Source organism: Rhinoderma darwinii, chromosome 8 (assembly GCF_050947455.1).
Source record: "Rhinoderma darwinii isolate aRhiDar2 chromosome 8, aRhiDar2.hap1, whole genome shotgun sequence".
In the NCBI taxonomy this organism is placed as follows: Eukaryota; Metazoa; Chordata; class Amphibia; order Anura; family Rhinodermatidae; genus Rhinoderma; species Rhinoderma darwinii.
This window is the reverse complement of record NC_134694.1, coordinates 62,962,633-62,979,009: the sequence shown is the minus strand read 5'-3', so window position 1 is coordinate 62,979,009 and position 16,377 is coordinate 62,962,633. Positions and strand designations below refer to the sequence as shown.

Sequence of the window (16,377 nt, the reverse complement as noted above, 5' to 3'; positions counted from 1 at the left end):
TATTGTACTTTATGTTAGTGGAAAAATTTGGTCAATAAATTCATTGCTTATTTGTGAAAAACACCAAAATTTAGAGAAAATTTGCAAAAATTATGAATTTTCTCATTTTAAATTGTAAAACAGATAGTAATACCACACAAAATAGTTACTATTTTACATATTCCATATGTCTACTTTATATTTGCATTGTTTTTTGAACATTATTTTATTTTTCTAGGATGTTACAAGGCTTAGAACTTTAGCAGCAATTTCTCACATTTTCCCAAAAAATTCAAAAGGCTATTTTTACAGGGACCAGTTCAGTTCTAAAGTGGCTTTGAGGGCCTTATGTACTAGATAGACCACATAAATCACCGCATATTAAAAACTGCACCCCTCAAAGTATTCAAAACAGCATTCAGAAAGTTTCTTAACCTTTTAGGCGCTTTACAGGAATTAAAGCAAAGTAGAGGTGAAATTTACAAATTTTTTTTTTTTTGCTGAAATTCATTTGTAATACATTTTTTCCTGTAACACAGAAGGTTTTACCCGAGAAATGCAACTCAATATTTATTGCCCAGATTCTGCAGTTTTTAGAAATATCCCACATGTGGCTCTAGTGTGATAATGGACTGAAACACCTGCCTCAGAAGCAAAGGAGCACCTAGTGGATTTTGGGGCCTCCTTTTTTTAGAATATATTTTAGGCACCATGTCAGGTTTGAAGAGGTCTTGTGGTGACAAAACAGTGGAAATCCCCCAAAAGTGAGACGGTTTTGGAAACTACACACCTCAAGGAATTTATCTAGGGGTATAGTTAGCATCTTGACCCCACAGGTCTTTTGCTATATTTATTGGAGTTTGTCTGTGAAAGTGAAAGTCTACTTTTTTTCTGAAAAAATATAAAAAAAAATAATATTTGCAAGGAATAAAGATTAAAAAGCACCCCAAAATTTGTAAAGCTACTTCTCCCGATTACGTCAATACCCCATATGTCGTATTAAACGGCTGTTTGGACCCACGGCAGAGCTCAGAAGGGAAGGAGCGCCATTTGGATTTTGAAGCGCAGATTTTGCTGGATTGGTTTTCAGTGCCATGTCGCGTTTGCAATGCCCTGGAGGGAGCAAAACAGTGGAATCCCCCCAAAACTGACCCCATTTTGAAGACTACACCCCTGAAGGAATTTTTCTAGGGATATAGTTAGCATTTTGACTCCACAGTTTTTTTGCTGAATTTGAAGGAATTAGGCCGTGAAAATGAAAATCTACTTTTTTCTGAAAAAACATAGAAATGTTTAATTTTTACAATGAATAAAGGAGAAAAATCACCCCAAAATTTGTAAAGCAATTTGTCCTGATTACAGCAATACACCATATGTGGTAATAAACTGCTGTTTGGACCCACGGCAGGACTCAGAAGGGAAGGAACAATGTTTGGCTTTTGGAGCTCAAATTTATCCTGGAATGGTTTTCGGATGTCATATCGCATTTGCAAAGCCCCTGAGGTAACAAAACAGTGGAAACCTCCCAAGAGTCCCTTTAGGGGACTGGAACGAGCGATCATTAGGTCACTGGTACAATACACTGCAATACTAATGTATTGCAGTATAATATAATTTTTACAGGCTCCTGTAACAGCGCGATCGCTGTTCCTGTCCGTTAGTCCCGGATGTCAGCTGTAATACACAGCGGACACCTGCAGAATATAGAGCGGGTACAGCACATTAGCCCGCTCCATGTATAACCCCTCGCACCACGACATGCTATTAAGTTGTGGTGCGCGAAGGCGTTAATGCACACCGGATGGTGCAAATTGAAAATTAAAATTTTCCACTGATATGCTATTTTAATGCACAATATATTGTGCCCAGTTTGTGCCACTGAAGACAAATACCTCATACAATGTTGAGCGGGTTCTCCCGGATATAAAATATCATATATGTGGACGTAAGCTAGTGTTTGGGCACGCTGTGGGGCTCAGAAGTGAGGGAACACCATTTGGCTTTTGGAGCGCAGATTTTGCTTGGTAACTGTTCTGTTTGGGGTTTTGCTGGTATTTCAATTTATAATGTGGGGGTATGTGTAAACTGGACAGAGTACATCAGGGCATAATAAGAGGGTATAATAATGGGGTAAATAAATAATAATTCACAGATATGTGGCCGGTGTTGCACTGATAAATGGCGCCCGATCTTATCCGCTTTTGGAACACTGCACATTTTGCATCGCCATATTCTGAGAGCCAGAACTTTTTATTTTTTCTCCACCGTAGCCGTGCGAGGACTTATTTGTTGCGGGACAATCTGTACTTTTCATTGGTACCATTTTAGGGTACATGTGTTTTTTTTAAATCACTTTTTATTCCATTTTTTTGGCAAGCAAAGTGACAAAGAAACATAAATTCTGACAATGTTTTTTGTATTTTTTTTTTTACAGTGTTCCCCGTGCGCTATAAATGACATTTTACTATATTCTGCGGGTCGGTACGATTATGGCGATACCATATATATATAGGTTTTTATGTTTTGTGGCGATTGCGCAATAAAATCACTTTTCGATAAAATTATTTATTTTCTGTGTCACCATATTCTGAGAGCCATAATTTTTTTATTTTTCAGTCAAAAAAGCGGTGTAAGGGCTTGTTTATTTGCGGGACGGGTTGTAGTTTTTATTGGTACTATTTTGGGGTATGTGCGACTTTTTGATCACTTTTTATTCTATATTTTGGGAGGGTTGATGACCAAAAAATAGTGATTCTGACATTGTTTTTTAATTATTTTTTTTGCGGTGTTCACGGTGCGGGAAAAATAATATTATAGTTTTATAGTTTGGGTCGTTATGAACGCGGTGATACCAAATATGTGTACTTTTTTTAACATTTTCATTTTTTTCCTATAATAAAAGGCTTATTATAGGAAAAAAAGCATTTTTTGTTTTTGTAACTTTTATAACTTGTTTTTACACTTTTATAAAATATTTTTATTACTTTATTTTTTACTTTTTACTTGTTTTACTTGAAGACTGGCAGCACTGATCGCTGCTATAATACATTACACTACCTAGGTAGTGTAACGTATTATAAACGGTAAGTGTGACGCTGAGGCTGGGTTCACACGACCTATTTTCAGACGTAAACGAGGCGTATTATGCCTCGTTTTACGTCTGAAAATAGGGCTACAATACGTCGGCAAACATCTGCTCATTCATCTGAATGGGTTTGCCGACGTACTGTGCAGACGACCTGTCATTTACGCGTCGTCGTTTGACAGCTGTCAAACGACGGCGTGTTAAAATACAGCCTCGTCGAAAGAAGTGCAGGACACTTCTTTCAGACGTAATTTGAGCCGTACTTCATTGAACTCAATGAAGTACAGCTCAAAATTTACGCCTGTCAGACAAGCCTCGCAAAATGCGAGGAGGAAGAATTACGGCTGAAACGAGGCAGCTGTTTTCTCCTGAAAACAGTCTGTCATTTCAGCCGTAAAAGGAAGATAGCGTGTGCACATACCCTGAGAGTTACACTGACCGGAAGCTTATGAGGACCAGCCTCCGGCTGGTTCTCATAGGCTGCTGTGCATGGCAGACCCGGGGGCCGTTGTATGGCCTCCGGTTCTGCCTTATAACCGATTGCAGCACCTGCAATCGGTCCCCGGGAAAGTTTGTTGTAGCAACAAACTTTCCAGTTCGTTGCTACAACACACTTTCCCTGCGATCACATGACCGGGACCTGAACTAATCAGGTCCCGAGCATATCTCCGGGACCAGAGGCAGGTGATAACAGCGCGATCCGGGTGTCAGCGCTACTCTGAGACACCCGGATCGTGCTTTTAACACCCACCGTGAATTCACGTCGGCGCTGCACAGAGCCCAGCAAGCGCCGACGTGAATATACAGTGGGCGGTCGGGAAGTGGCTAAGGCCAGTGGCCTACTAAAGGATGTCAGTGTTCCGGCACAGATGACGTGATGAGGTACTCCCGTCTGACATTGAAAATGACCCATAGGGGTCAATAGGGAAAAATTGGTAAGGTTTATTACCTAATCTGGTTCCTGAAGGATTGGATAACAGGTAAACAATATCTAAAGTAATCAGCTCACAGACCAGGAGGTACACGTCAAGTGTCTGGTGTTGCACCAGGATAGTACAGGAAAAGAAAAAGGTTTCCACTCATGCAATTCTTGTAAAAAAATATAATTCTTTATTCCAACATATTTAAAAGCAAGGACATTCAAATCCAAAAGGTCACTCCTGCTTAAGCGTTTCCGGCTATTAATAGCCCTTAGTCATAGCTGTATAGCTAAGTATGACATAGAGTGGCTACTGGCCGGAAACGTGTAAGCAAGAGTGACCTTTTGAATCTGATGTCCTTGCTTTTGAATATATTGGAATAAAGAATTCATTTTTTTATGAGAAGTGTCGAAGTCAAAACCATTTGCTTTTGTTCGGATGACAGGACATGCTCATAAGCAATGGTATAAGGCCACGTGCAGACGTGGCAGAATTGCTGTTTAATTCTGCTTGCGGACAGTCCGCAGTGGAATTCTGCAGCAGTCGTTTTTTACATTTGTTTCTATTAATTTTTATGAAACTTAGTTCAGACGTTGCGGAAAATAACTTTGGAAATTAGACTGCGGTGCAGAATTTCCCCTCGGCAGCATGCACATTATGTTAAGGAGAAGCAGCAGAATTTCACTGCGAATTTCAGCGTTTGCAATGCAAAAACTGAAATCTGTTGCAAATCCGCTGTGATATCTGCAATGTCTGAATTACCTGTCAAATATGCAAATGTTGGTGCAGATTCATTGCGTAATTGTCCCGAATCTGCAACCACATTTGCAGCAGAAAAATTCTGCCACGTGTGAACGTGGCCGAAATGGGCACCAAGTGTGCAACATTTTTAAAAAAAATTAGAAGTGCCATATTTACATTTTATGGATAGGAGGAAAAAACTTGCAGTGTTCTGGTACAGAATACACATTGCAGGACTGAACAGGTCCCTTAATAAGGTCAAAGTCATTTGACTGCATGCTTTTTCCTCCTTTTAGCCATACGATTTCTTCATCCCTGAGATTGAAGTGGGTGACAGCCGGTTACCACTACTACCATATAGACACACGGATGCAATGCAGTAGTGTTGTGCCTATTTCAGCACAACTGCACTAGGTGAGTCTAATTTCAAAGAAACTTAAGTTGTGTATATGCCTTGCACATAATGTTATTACCTTAGAGGAGTGCCACTTCCTCTTCGTTTTTTCCCTTTTATCTATATATTTACATTTTTATGGGCGTAAGGCGTCTAACCTCCAATTCGTGAGTGGTCTCCAGAATCGGGTGTAGCCAAGGGGTGTATGAAAAAATTGGTTAGGTTCTGTTCACATCATGTTCATGTTTTCCGTTGGAGGTATACATCAGTAGATTTTTCAAAACTATGCCTTCGACGAAAAGCTGAGATATATTCCACTAGGCATACGTCGCCCATTGGATCCCATAGTAGACCCCACAGGTCTTGCAGTATTTGTTTATGTACTGTATGCCTTTACATACAGTAGAATAGCATAGCATAGAATCCATACTCAGAAACTTTCCTACTCAGAAACTCGTTGGGATAATGGAGGAATTGTGATAGGGTAAGGAACCCCAAGGGCAACTTTCCTGTTTAGGGTCAGATAAACAGGTCTGAATAACTGCCCTGTTCTCTCAATCTTAGGGTGAGATAGGGATGGCTACGATTGTCTTCTCTTTCCACAGACCAACGCTGGCCTAGCGTCTGTGATTTCTCCATTTAAAATGCTTTGAGCACAGACAGCCAACGTTGATTCTGGTAAGATCCACCCATTTTTCAGTAGACATTAACTCATATTGTGCAGATTTTAGTATATTTCCGATGCATCTTATCTCTTTGCTGTGCATATTATTGTTTTACTGTTAATGGATTTTTTAGGGGCTTTTACAGTTTTCGCACACTGGAGGTCTCCACATATCGATTATTTTTTCTGTTTGTCCTGTGAGTCTATACACCTAATTTTAAAGGTATTTATTAAAGGTTATATTTTATAGCAGCTGCCTATGCTTATTTCGACTCCCCAGGCCACATCCAGCAGAGACTGGCACAACACCTCCCGTCCCCCTCTGGATGAGGGAGCAGATTTATCATTAGGAGAAAGAGGGAAAGATAAAAAAAACGGAGTATGGGTGGGAGCGACCGATGTCTGGCTGTGGCTTATGATGTCGCAACGGCCCTTTCAGCTAACAGCCCCTTCCTCCGCTGCGTTCGGTGGTCCCCCCATCTGGGTTGGGCTACCATTAATAGACAAACCAGCTCATGCTGGCTCTTCAATGAGGGTCACTGTAAATTCTATGGGTCATGCAAATTTAACAATGACTGCTCTACATGCGGGGGTTCCCATTCTGCCATCCGCTGCTCTCGTCGGCTTGCCACCGCGCCATGCTCCAATAATACGGGTAGGATTGAGGAACTCGGTGCGCGTTCTATGGATGCTGGGTTGGGTACATCGGTACCCCATGATGGGGGGAAGCCGCCCTACTTTGAACGTTTTTTTCATTTGTTTTTTTTTCATCCCCTTTGTTTATAACCCTGATCCCTCTTTTTCTGGTAATTTGAGGTCGGCTAGGGAGTTCCCCCTAGTAGTTAGTGATACGTTTTCAAAGGAGTTGGAAGCGGGCTGTATATCGGGCCCCCACTCGGTTTTACCTTCTCCCAATTTAAGAGTTTCTCCCTTAGGGGTTGTCCCTAAAAAGGAGCCGGGTACGTTTTGCCTAATCCACCATCTGTCTTATCCCAAGGGTAGTTCGGTGAATGATGGGATTAGCAAGGACTTGGCGGTGGTTTCATAAGTGACTTTTGATAAAGCAGTTGAGTTAGTTCGCCAAGCGGGTTGGGGCTCCCCTATGGCAAAATCGGATATTGAGTCGGCTCTTCAGTTGTTGCCCGTCCAGCCTGACTGTTTCCACTTACTCGGTTGCCAGTTTGATGGACAATTTTACTACGACATGCGTCTTCCTATGGGGTATGCGATTTCCTGTTTTTATTTTAAAGTTTTCACTTCTTTCCTAGATTGGGTATTGAGGGACATTACGGGCTGTTCGTCGGTGACACACTACTTAGACAATTTCCTTTTTGTAGGCCCCTCCTCCTCATCTCGTTACCGGTTTTTGCTCGACTCGCTTTGTTTGTTAGCATGTTGTTTCGGCAATCCCCCCTCCGCAGAAAAAAAAAATCGAAGGCCCTACGACTGTATTGTCTTTCCTGGGCATCGAAATCTATTGCAGGGAAATGGTTTTCCACTTGCCTACCAACAAAGTGGAGAAGTTGAGGTCCGTTTTGTCTTTGTCAATCGCGGCCAAAAAAATTACAACTCCGGCTGGTGCAATCATTGTTGGGGTTGTTGGTGTTCGCCAGTAGAGTTATGCCCATGGGTCAAATTTTCTCGCGTCGTTTGTCTCTAGATACGGCGGGTTTTACGTTCCTCCTCCCACTTACTCCGTATGACGTCGGCTATTAGAAGCGATTTGCTGGTGTGGCACGCTTTCATGGCGGATTACAACAGTCATACATGTTGGAGGACATTGGCAGTCTCGAACCCGGGACATGGAGCTGTTTACAGATGCTTCAGGCAACAAGAGTTTTGCGACAGTATTCGGCTCCTTATAGTAAGTGGCCCCTTGGCCTGATTCGTGGCGCTCGCGCAGTTGGTCTAGCAGTTTAACATTTCTAGAATTGTTCCATATTATTGTTGCAGTTGAATTGTGGGGGAGGGGATTTCTAATTCCTCAGTACTGTTATGGTCTGATAACTCTAGTGATGTGCATGCCATTAACCATCTTAGTTCCTCGTCAGAGCCGGTGATTGTTCTACTTAGACGCCAGGTGTTCTGGTGTCTCCAATACAATACCCAGTTTCAGGCTCGCCAAATTCCGGGAGTCCAGAACAGGCAGAATTGGAAGGGACCAGATGCTCGGATTCGCTTTGGAGGATACTGGATCTCAGCTGATCCCCCTCGTGAGGTCTTCACTTGCCCTGTCTACCTGGGCGGTTTATGGTAAAGCGTGGGATGAGTGGTTGGAAGTGGTGGGTGATTGCATGTTCGGACCCAAGGAGCAGCCTCGACTATCGTATGTGTTGGAGTACCGGTCTTGCCTGTTTGCCTGTAGTGTTACCGATTTAACTGCCCAACGACGTATCGCTGGTTTAGCCTTTTTCTTTAAGTTGTGCAACTGGCCCAACGTCACTAAATCCTTTTTTATAGTTCAGGTACTGAAGGGATGGAAGAAAACGGCTGTTAGAAGGGAGTTGAGGCGTGCCATTTATTTTCCGGTCCTCCTGAATTTATTGCACGTTCTGTCAGAAGTCTGTGCTTCCCTGTTTGAAATTTCCTTATTTACCGTGGCTTTTGTCCTTGCATTTTTTGAGGCCTTGCACATTTCTGAGCTAGTTCCCACGAGTGGGTCTCGGCCCGGGGGTTTGTTTGTCGATGATGTTGCCCTGTCTAACAGCGGCGTTTGTTTCCACATACGTAGGTCCAAAACGGATGTGTTTGTAGGGGTTGTTGGGTGTCGTTACGGCCGGTACTTGGGTCAGACTGTCCGGTCGAGTGGTTGTCACAGTAGTTGCGCCGTGCGTCAGTCACTAACACAATTCTTTCACATTCCGATGGGAAACCGCTTACTAAATTCCAGTTTTCCGCTGTGCTTAAAAAAGCATTGACCAGGGCTGGTTTGCTGGAGAAGGAATTTGGCAAGCATTCCTTCCGTGTAGGTGCAGCTACTACCGCCTGCGGTTTGGGATTGTCAGGCGACGAAGTTCGGTACATCGGGCGCTGGCGTTCTGATTGCTTTTATTGCTATATTTGCCCGAATTTGGTTTTGCATTAATTTTCTTTTGTTTTTTTAAGATTTAGGTCCCACAGTATCGATCGTCGGCCATTCGTTTATGTTCTGGGCTGAGCACAGAGCCGCTATACGGCCAGATGGTCTCTCTCGGGGCTTCATGGATGTGGAAATTTACTGGCGGGGCCTCAGGTGGTTGCAGGCTTTCCCCAAGGTGGTAGCGATTAGCAGACATTGAATGGTACCGACGGTCCTGGTTATCCATATCGGGGGTAACGATTTGTGTTCAGCTCGCATGGGGGAGTTAATTGCCTAAATACAGTCTGACCTGGAAAGGTTTGCGTCTTTTTCCAAGAGTTGGTCCTAGTCTGGGCAGAAGTAGTTCCTTGGTCAGTGTGGCAGGGGGCCCGAGAAGTAAATGCCATCGAGAGGGGTAGGCGCCTCTTAAATACGAGAGTTTCCAGGTATGTCAGAGCCAGGGGTGGAGTGGTTGTCAGACACAGGAGGAGATAACAGGTGCTTGTTACTGCAGGACGGGGTGCACCTCAATGACATAGGGCTAGATATACAGTTGAGTCCAGAATTATTTGGACAGTGACACAATCTTCATGTTTGGGCTCTGCATGCCACCACATTGGATTTCAAATGAAACAACAGAGATGCAATTGAAGTGTAGACTTTCAGGTTTAATTCAAGAGGTTGAACAAAAATATCCTGTGAAACGTTTAGGAATTGCAACCATTCTACACAGCCTCCTCATTTCAGGGGCTAAAAAGTAATTAAAATTACCATATCTAAAATGTTTTTTTTTTTAATACTTTGTAGAGAATCCTTTGCAGGCAATGACTGCCTAAAGTCTGGAACCCATGGACATCACCATACGCTGGGTTTCCTCCTTTGTGATGCTTTGCCAGGCCTTTACTGCAGCTGTCTTCAGTTGTTGCTTGTTTGTGGGTCTTTCTGCCTTAAGTTTTGTCAAGTGAAATGCATGCTCGATCTAGTTGAGATCTGGTGATTGACTTGGCCATTGCAGAATATTCCACTTTTTCTCCTTAAAAACCTCCTGGGTTGCTTATGCAGTATGTTTCGGGTCATTGTTCATCTGTACTGTGAAGCGACGTCCAATCCACCTTGCTGTATTTGGTTGAATCTGAGCAGAAAGTATATACCTGAACACTTCAGAAATCATCCGGCTGCTTCTGTCTTCAGTCACATCATCAATAAACACTAGTGACCCAGTGCCTTTGTCAGCCATGCATGCCCATGCCATCGCACTGCCTCCACCATGTTTTACAGAGGATGTCGTGTGCTTTGGATCATGAGCTGTTTCAAGCCTTCTCCATACTTTCTTCCTCCCATCATTCTGGTACAGGTTGATCTTAGTTTCATCTGTCCAAAGAATGCTGTTCCAGAACTGGGCTGGCTTCTTCTACATGTTATTTGGCAAAGTCTAATCTAGCCTTTCTCTTTTTGAGGCTGATTAATGGTTTGCACCTTGTGGTGAACCCTCTGTATTTGCTCTCATGAAGTCTTTTCTTTATGGTAGACTTAGATACCGAAACACCTACTTCCAGGAGAGTGTTCTTCACTTGGGTAGATATTTTGAAGTGGTTTTTCTTCACCATGGAAAGGATTCTGCGATCATCCACCACTCTTGTCTTCCGTGGACGTCCAGGCCTTTTGGAGTTCACGAGATCACCAGTACGCTCTTTTTTTTCAAGAATGTAGCAAACTGTGGATTAGGCCACTCCTAACATTTGTGCTATCTCTCTAATGGATTTCTTCATTTTTTTCAGCCTAATGATGGTCTGTTCCCTTGCATTGAGAGTTCCTTTGACCTCATGATGTGGGTTCACATCAACAGCTTCCAAATGCAAATGCCCCACCTGGAATCAACACTAGACCTTTTACCTGCTTAATTGATGATGGATTAACATGGGAATTGCCCATGCCGCCCATTAAACAGCTTTTGTCCAATTACTTTTGGTCCCTTGAAAAAGAGGCAGCTACATATTAAAGAGCTGTAATTCCTAAATCCTTCCTCAAATTAGGATGTGAATACTCTCAAATTAAAGCGGAGAGTCTGCACTTTATTGATTATATAACTGTATATTCAATATGTTTGGTAAACAGCTAAAATGACAAAACTTGTGTCACTGTCCAAATAATTCTGGACCTAACTGTATTGCTCTCAGGTTTACAGGATGTCATAGAACACTCCCTCTTCTTGTTGACCAGGGGTCGTGGGGAAGAAGGATTGTGCAGTTGAGGATGCACATCCGCCTCATGGCGGTCTTGGAGAATTGTCAGTACTCACATGCCCTCCCATCGGTAGGCTGGCATTCGGGTAAAAAAAGGTACAACATTTCAAGGTGCAACTTGTTTATGTTTATAATATAAAATTAATAAATTTATTTTGAACCTCGAGTCAACCCACTTTGGAAATTAAAACTACCTCTGTCTCGGCTGAAATTATTCATATTAGTTTGCACCCTAGCCTAGTTTTACAAGGGGTAAAGGATGTTATGCACACTGCTTTAGCACTTTGGCTAGGATGATTAGTAAACGGTGAATGCTGCCATCTATGGCAAAGTTGACTCTCCTGCCTTGCAAGGCAGATAATGATGCTGCTATTTGTAACACACTGCTGCGAATTATAAAGGAGAATGCAGCAACTCCATTCTTACCTTTTTTCTCCATTTCTCTAAAACAAAAAACAGTGAAGGAGCGGGGCAAAGTTAACTGACCTTGGACACCAGGGACTGCGGCATCATGTTACTGAAAACCAGGGACTGGTGCACTAAAACAGTAGAACCCAGGAAGAATGATACCAAATCACTAGAAACCAGGTAATAAAGAGCGTACCGGACCAGCATTTTCCCACATCTTGTTACAAGTATCACTTTTTTTTTTCCTCACTGGAAATAATGTTATACTCACTGCTAGCGTAGTCAGGAGGAGCATAAATCTCATTGAGATGAACAGGGCCAGGCTTAGCTACTTTGAGATAAACCATGTCAGAGGTGTTCTTCAGTGCAGCCACAGCTTCCTCATGTCTGACATCCTGCAGGTTGGTGTTATTCACCTGGAAGACAACAAGAAAAAACAACACTGATGAAGAAAAGCCAAATCTATTCCTTTATTGAGTTATCATTAAGCAGGTTGCTACTCACTGCTAAAAGCCTGTCACCAATCTGCAGTCTTCCATCTTTCTGTGCAGCTCCACCTTCAATGATCTTTGTGATATAGATGCTATTGTCCCCTGGAATGTGCTGGTTACCAATGCCTCCAGCAATACTAAACCCCAGCCCTATAGAAAATTCAGAAATTATCAGATCAATGTCGGTACCATCAAGTACTCACTATTGAAATAGCTTTGACATTAATATTATGTTTGTTTGCCTGTAAAACAAATCCCATTATCAGAAACTACTTAAAGTATGTAATACACATAAATTTAGTACATGTTCAAAGGGGCTATACGTTAAGTGAACATTTTTTTTTTATCAGGGGCTGCAAATGCAATAAACCAAAAAAACAGTACTCCCTATCCTTGCCCCCCTGTGATCGAGCGATGAGACTCCAGCGGCACTTCTGATTGTTGTTTATATGCACGTAGCATGTGACCGCTGCAGCCAATCGGCCGGCCTCAATGGCCATATATTGTATTTCTGGCATTATGTCAGAAAAAGGATTCATCCCCACAGAGCCCCGCTGGGCCCTCTGATTGACTGCAGCGGTTACATGCTACGTGAATGTAAACAACCACCCTGCATGCCGCCGGAGCAATAGTGCTGGATCGACGGGGCAAGGATATGTAATTATTGTTTTTTTGGTTGATTTATTTAATTTGCAGTCCCTACTAAAAAGTTTTAATTTACAGGATAGTCCTTTAACTCTAGAAGAATATACTGGCAAGTGGTAATTTAGCTATTTATCTCTTAATTTATACTACTAAGACATCCAATATCCATCAATATGCTGAATAATGCCATACCACAGTTTGCACAGTCTAAAAGCCTGATTGGCCATTTCTAAGTAATTCGTCATCACATGGGCAACTCAGGCACAGCCAGAGGCGCAGCTAGGTTCTCCTGCTTCCAGGGCAAAGATTCAGATTGGCGCCCCCCAACTTCTTTCCCGACATCTCCTTCCCCCTCGCCGTGTTTGCTTGCTCTACCAATCAATGAGGTGTAATTTTTTTTTCAAATTTTTTTTAATGTAACTCTAGCATAAAACTATTTGTACATTTTACAAGCGATATGGTTTTATAAGGGAATTACCATAACAATAAATTAGAAGAAAATAAATTAAAGAGGCCACACACAGCCCCTTGTAGATAATGCCACACACAGCTGCCTTTAGATAGTGCCATACACAGACCCCCTGTAGATAGCGACACACACTGCCCCCTCTTGTATATAACGCCACATAGCCCCCTGTAGATACCACCACAAACAGCTACCTGTAGATAGTGCCACACACAGACTCCCCTTGTAGTTCACGCCACACAGACCCCTGTAGATAGTGCCACGCACAGCTGCCTGTAGATACTGCCAAACACAGCCCCCCTCTTATATGTAACGTTGTAGATTATAGATAGCGCCACACAGCTCCCCTGTTGTAGATAGCGCCACACAGCCCCCCCTTGTAAATAGCGCCACACACAGCCCCCTTGTAGATAGTGCCACACAGAGCCCCCCCCACTGTAGATAGTGCCACACAGCTCCCCCTTGTAGATAATGCCACACAGCCCTGCTTGTATATAGCGCCACACTGCCCCACCATGTAAATAGCACCACACTGACACCCTTGTAAATAGCGCCACACTGACCCTTGTAAATAGCGCCACACTGACCCCCCTTGTAAAATAGTGCCACACTGCCCCCCCTTGTAGATAGCGCCACACACAGCCCCCCATGTAAACAGCACCAACACAGCCCTCCTTGTAGATAGTGCCACACACAGCCCGCTGCCCCCCTTGTAGATAGTGCCACACTCCCCACTCCTTGTAAATAGCGCTACACTGTAAACAGAGCGTAAAGCGGTAGCCTACCTCTACCACTCTGCCTGACGTGACTCACCGGAGGAGCCGAGGAGGTCATGCGGCGCAGGCAGTGGCGGAGTTCCTTCTGACTAGGGTCGGTGACAGCCCGGGAGTGGACCAGTGAGGTCAGATGACAGGTCAGGTGACTGGACTGGTCCACTCCCGGGCCGTCACAGACCTCAGTCAGAGTGCCGCCGCATGAACTCCTGGCTCCTCCTAACGCTGAACGCTGCTGCTGGTGTCCGACATACAGGGCGCCTATCAGCAGCGATCAGCTGCTCTGCCATGGCGCCCACCTTCCCTACCACCTAGTTGCGCCCGGGGCACATGCCCAGCCTGACCCCCCAGCTATGCCCCTGGGTAAAGTCATTGGGAAAATGCAAAATAATTTTAGATCTTAAGGGTCAGTGATATTATAAAATCCCTTAATAAAGTATTTTTCATGCATGTAGTGTATAATTTTTTATTCTTCACTATTACACACTGACCTTTAGGTCCTTTGAGTAGATTAACCTCTAAAATAGTTTCTGGAGGACTTTGCCTGCGTCGGACCAGCAATCTCACTACAGGACCAGCCTCTTTCAGAGCCTCCACTGCTTTACTGTGCACCACCTCTGTTACATCTACATCGTTGACTCGCAGGACACAGTCAGTCACCCTGCAACAAAAGCAAACAAAATTGGTTATAAGGTATATTCAGCAACATAGAGAGTGAAATAAGTATTATAACTAGAAAAATAATAATAATACCGTTAATGAAAAACTCCAGTCATCACACAGTGTTATGCCGACTAACCCCCTGTAGGATACCAATGTGTACAAGATAGATAATTTTATAGTTTGTATACTTCCCATGATAAATCATTTATAACCTCAACTGATGCCTTTGTGGGGGAGAAAGTTGCATTTTCTGTTTGGTGAAATTGGTGTCATGGACGCTTTACAATGTACTTCTTTAAACAATATCTTATTGGATATCTTTGACTGGAATTTTTCCTTAATATTGCTTTTTTCTTTAAGGAAATATTGCTGATCCACCACAAGAATCTCTCACATTAGTCTCCCATCCATTGCTGCAGCTCCTCCAGGGATGATTTTTGTGATGAATATTCCAGGATCATCAGGAACGTGCGGATTATCAATTCCACCAGCAATGCTGAACCCCAGCCCTGAGTTTCCCTGCAAAATGTATAAATAAATAATATATATATATGTATGAACCAAAATTCAAGAAGACTAACAAGAATAGTTTTGTTTCCTTTGGGATGAGGGTAGTTTAAGGGTAAGTGCACACAGGGCGGATACGCTGCGTAAAAGTACACAGCAAATTGTGGTGCAGTTTTTTGGGCGGAATCTCTGTTGTGGAAACACTGCTACAGAAAAAAAAAGAGTTATACTTAAAGGGAACCTGTCACCAGCATGAACTTTACTTATCCCTCACTGGCCGCTGCTATCAAAAGTTCATTGCCGTTATCCCCTCTCCTAAACTCCTCCTCCGACTGTAAATAATGGTCTGCAAACATTTTGCGCTTTTTATCGTAATAATCCGGTGTCCCTTTGTGAGCACACCCGAGAAGAGGACATCAATGCACAAGCGCAGGATTTTGTGTGCTGGGGGAATGCGAGGAGCTGTCAATCAAAAGTAAGAAGGCGGGGTAAACCCGGAGAGAATGGAGGAATGAAGATGTGACTCTTTTCAAACGAAGATTTGACTCTTTTATGCTCATTAGCATACAGTGTGGGAACACTAAAAAACTGAATACTAAAGCTACAGAGCCGACTAAGAAGACAATTATAGGTTATATAGAAATATTTTTTCACTAACTACCGCCAGGTGTTGCTGGTTTAATAGGTGAAATGCTGGTGACAGGTTCCCTTTAACTCCTTCTCATAGCGATGCGTCCCTCTGCTCTCAGTACAGCCTGGCCTCCAGGGATAATGCTGTAGCCCATGTGACCGCTGCAGCCTTTGACTGTAGCAGTCACATTCTTGTTTTTTTTCTCATTTGTGATTTTTGCGCCGGTATTGCAGCTTTTCTGACGCAAAATCTGCAACATTTGCTTATTTATTGCGGGTTTTACCTCCCATAGAATTCAATGGGGAGATCCCGCAACAGAAGAACAGCAGTTCCGCAGCATAAATTGACATGCTGCAGATTAAAAGACCGCAACGTAGGTCCACTTATGAATTGTTTCTCTGCAGATTTTTCCCGCACTGTCTGGATGAGAATTGTTCAAATTGTTTCCACTCTGCTCCTACTGTAATATGCTGCGGGTTTCCACAATGGAATCCAATGTGCAGTGTTTATGCTACGTGTGAACTTACCCTAAAGTTTATAAAATTGTTTGCTGGTATTGGATTAGGGATTACAAAAGGGAAGAAGATAAATCCTGTGAGGTTGAAACGTTGTTTTAAACTTACCCTCTCCAATACTATCTCCTCATACTTATATAATGCATCGCTGCCGTTTACCTGCAAAAAAACATATGAAAATTATTTATTTTAGG

The 16,377-nt window shown here is 43.0% G+C and overlaps 1 protein-coding gene across 4 annotated transcripts in view; it reads right to left on the bottom strand.

Annotated features, from left to right (window-relative positions):
- DLG3 (discs large MAGUK scaffold protein 3) overlaps window positions 1–16,377 on the bottom strand; it is a 434,105-nt gene that overhangs the window by 159,130 nt on the left and 258,598 nt on the right. For all 4 annotated transcript variants that reach the window (XM_075835672.1, XM_075835673.1, XM_075835674.1 and 1 more), the window contains 5 exons: window positions 16,292–16,342; window positions 14,925–15,049; window positions 14,359–14,528; window positions 11,997–12,133; window positions 11,764–11,908 (listed from right to left, as the gene is read on the bottom strand). In XM_075835672.1, the coding sequence (XP_075691787.1) occupies window positions 11,764–11,908; window positions 11,997–12,133; window positions 14,359–14,528; window positions 14,925–15,049; window positions 16,292–16,342 (628 nt within the window). The remainder of the gene's footprint in view (window positions 1–11,763; window positions 11,909–11,996; window positions 12,134–14,358; window positions 14,529–14,924; window positions 15,050–16,291; window positions 16,343–16,377) is intronic.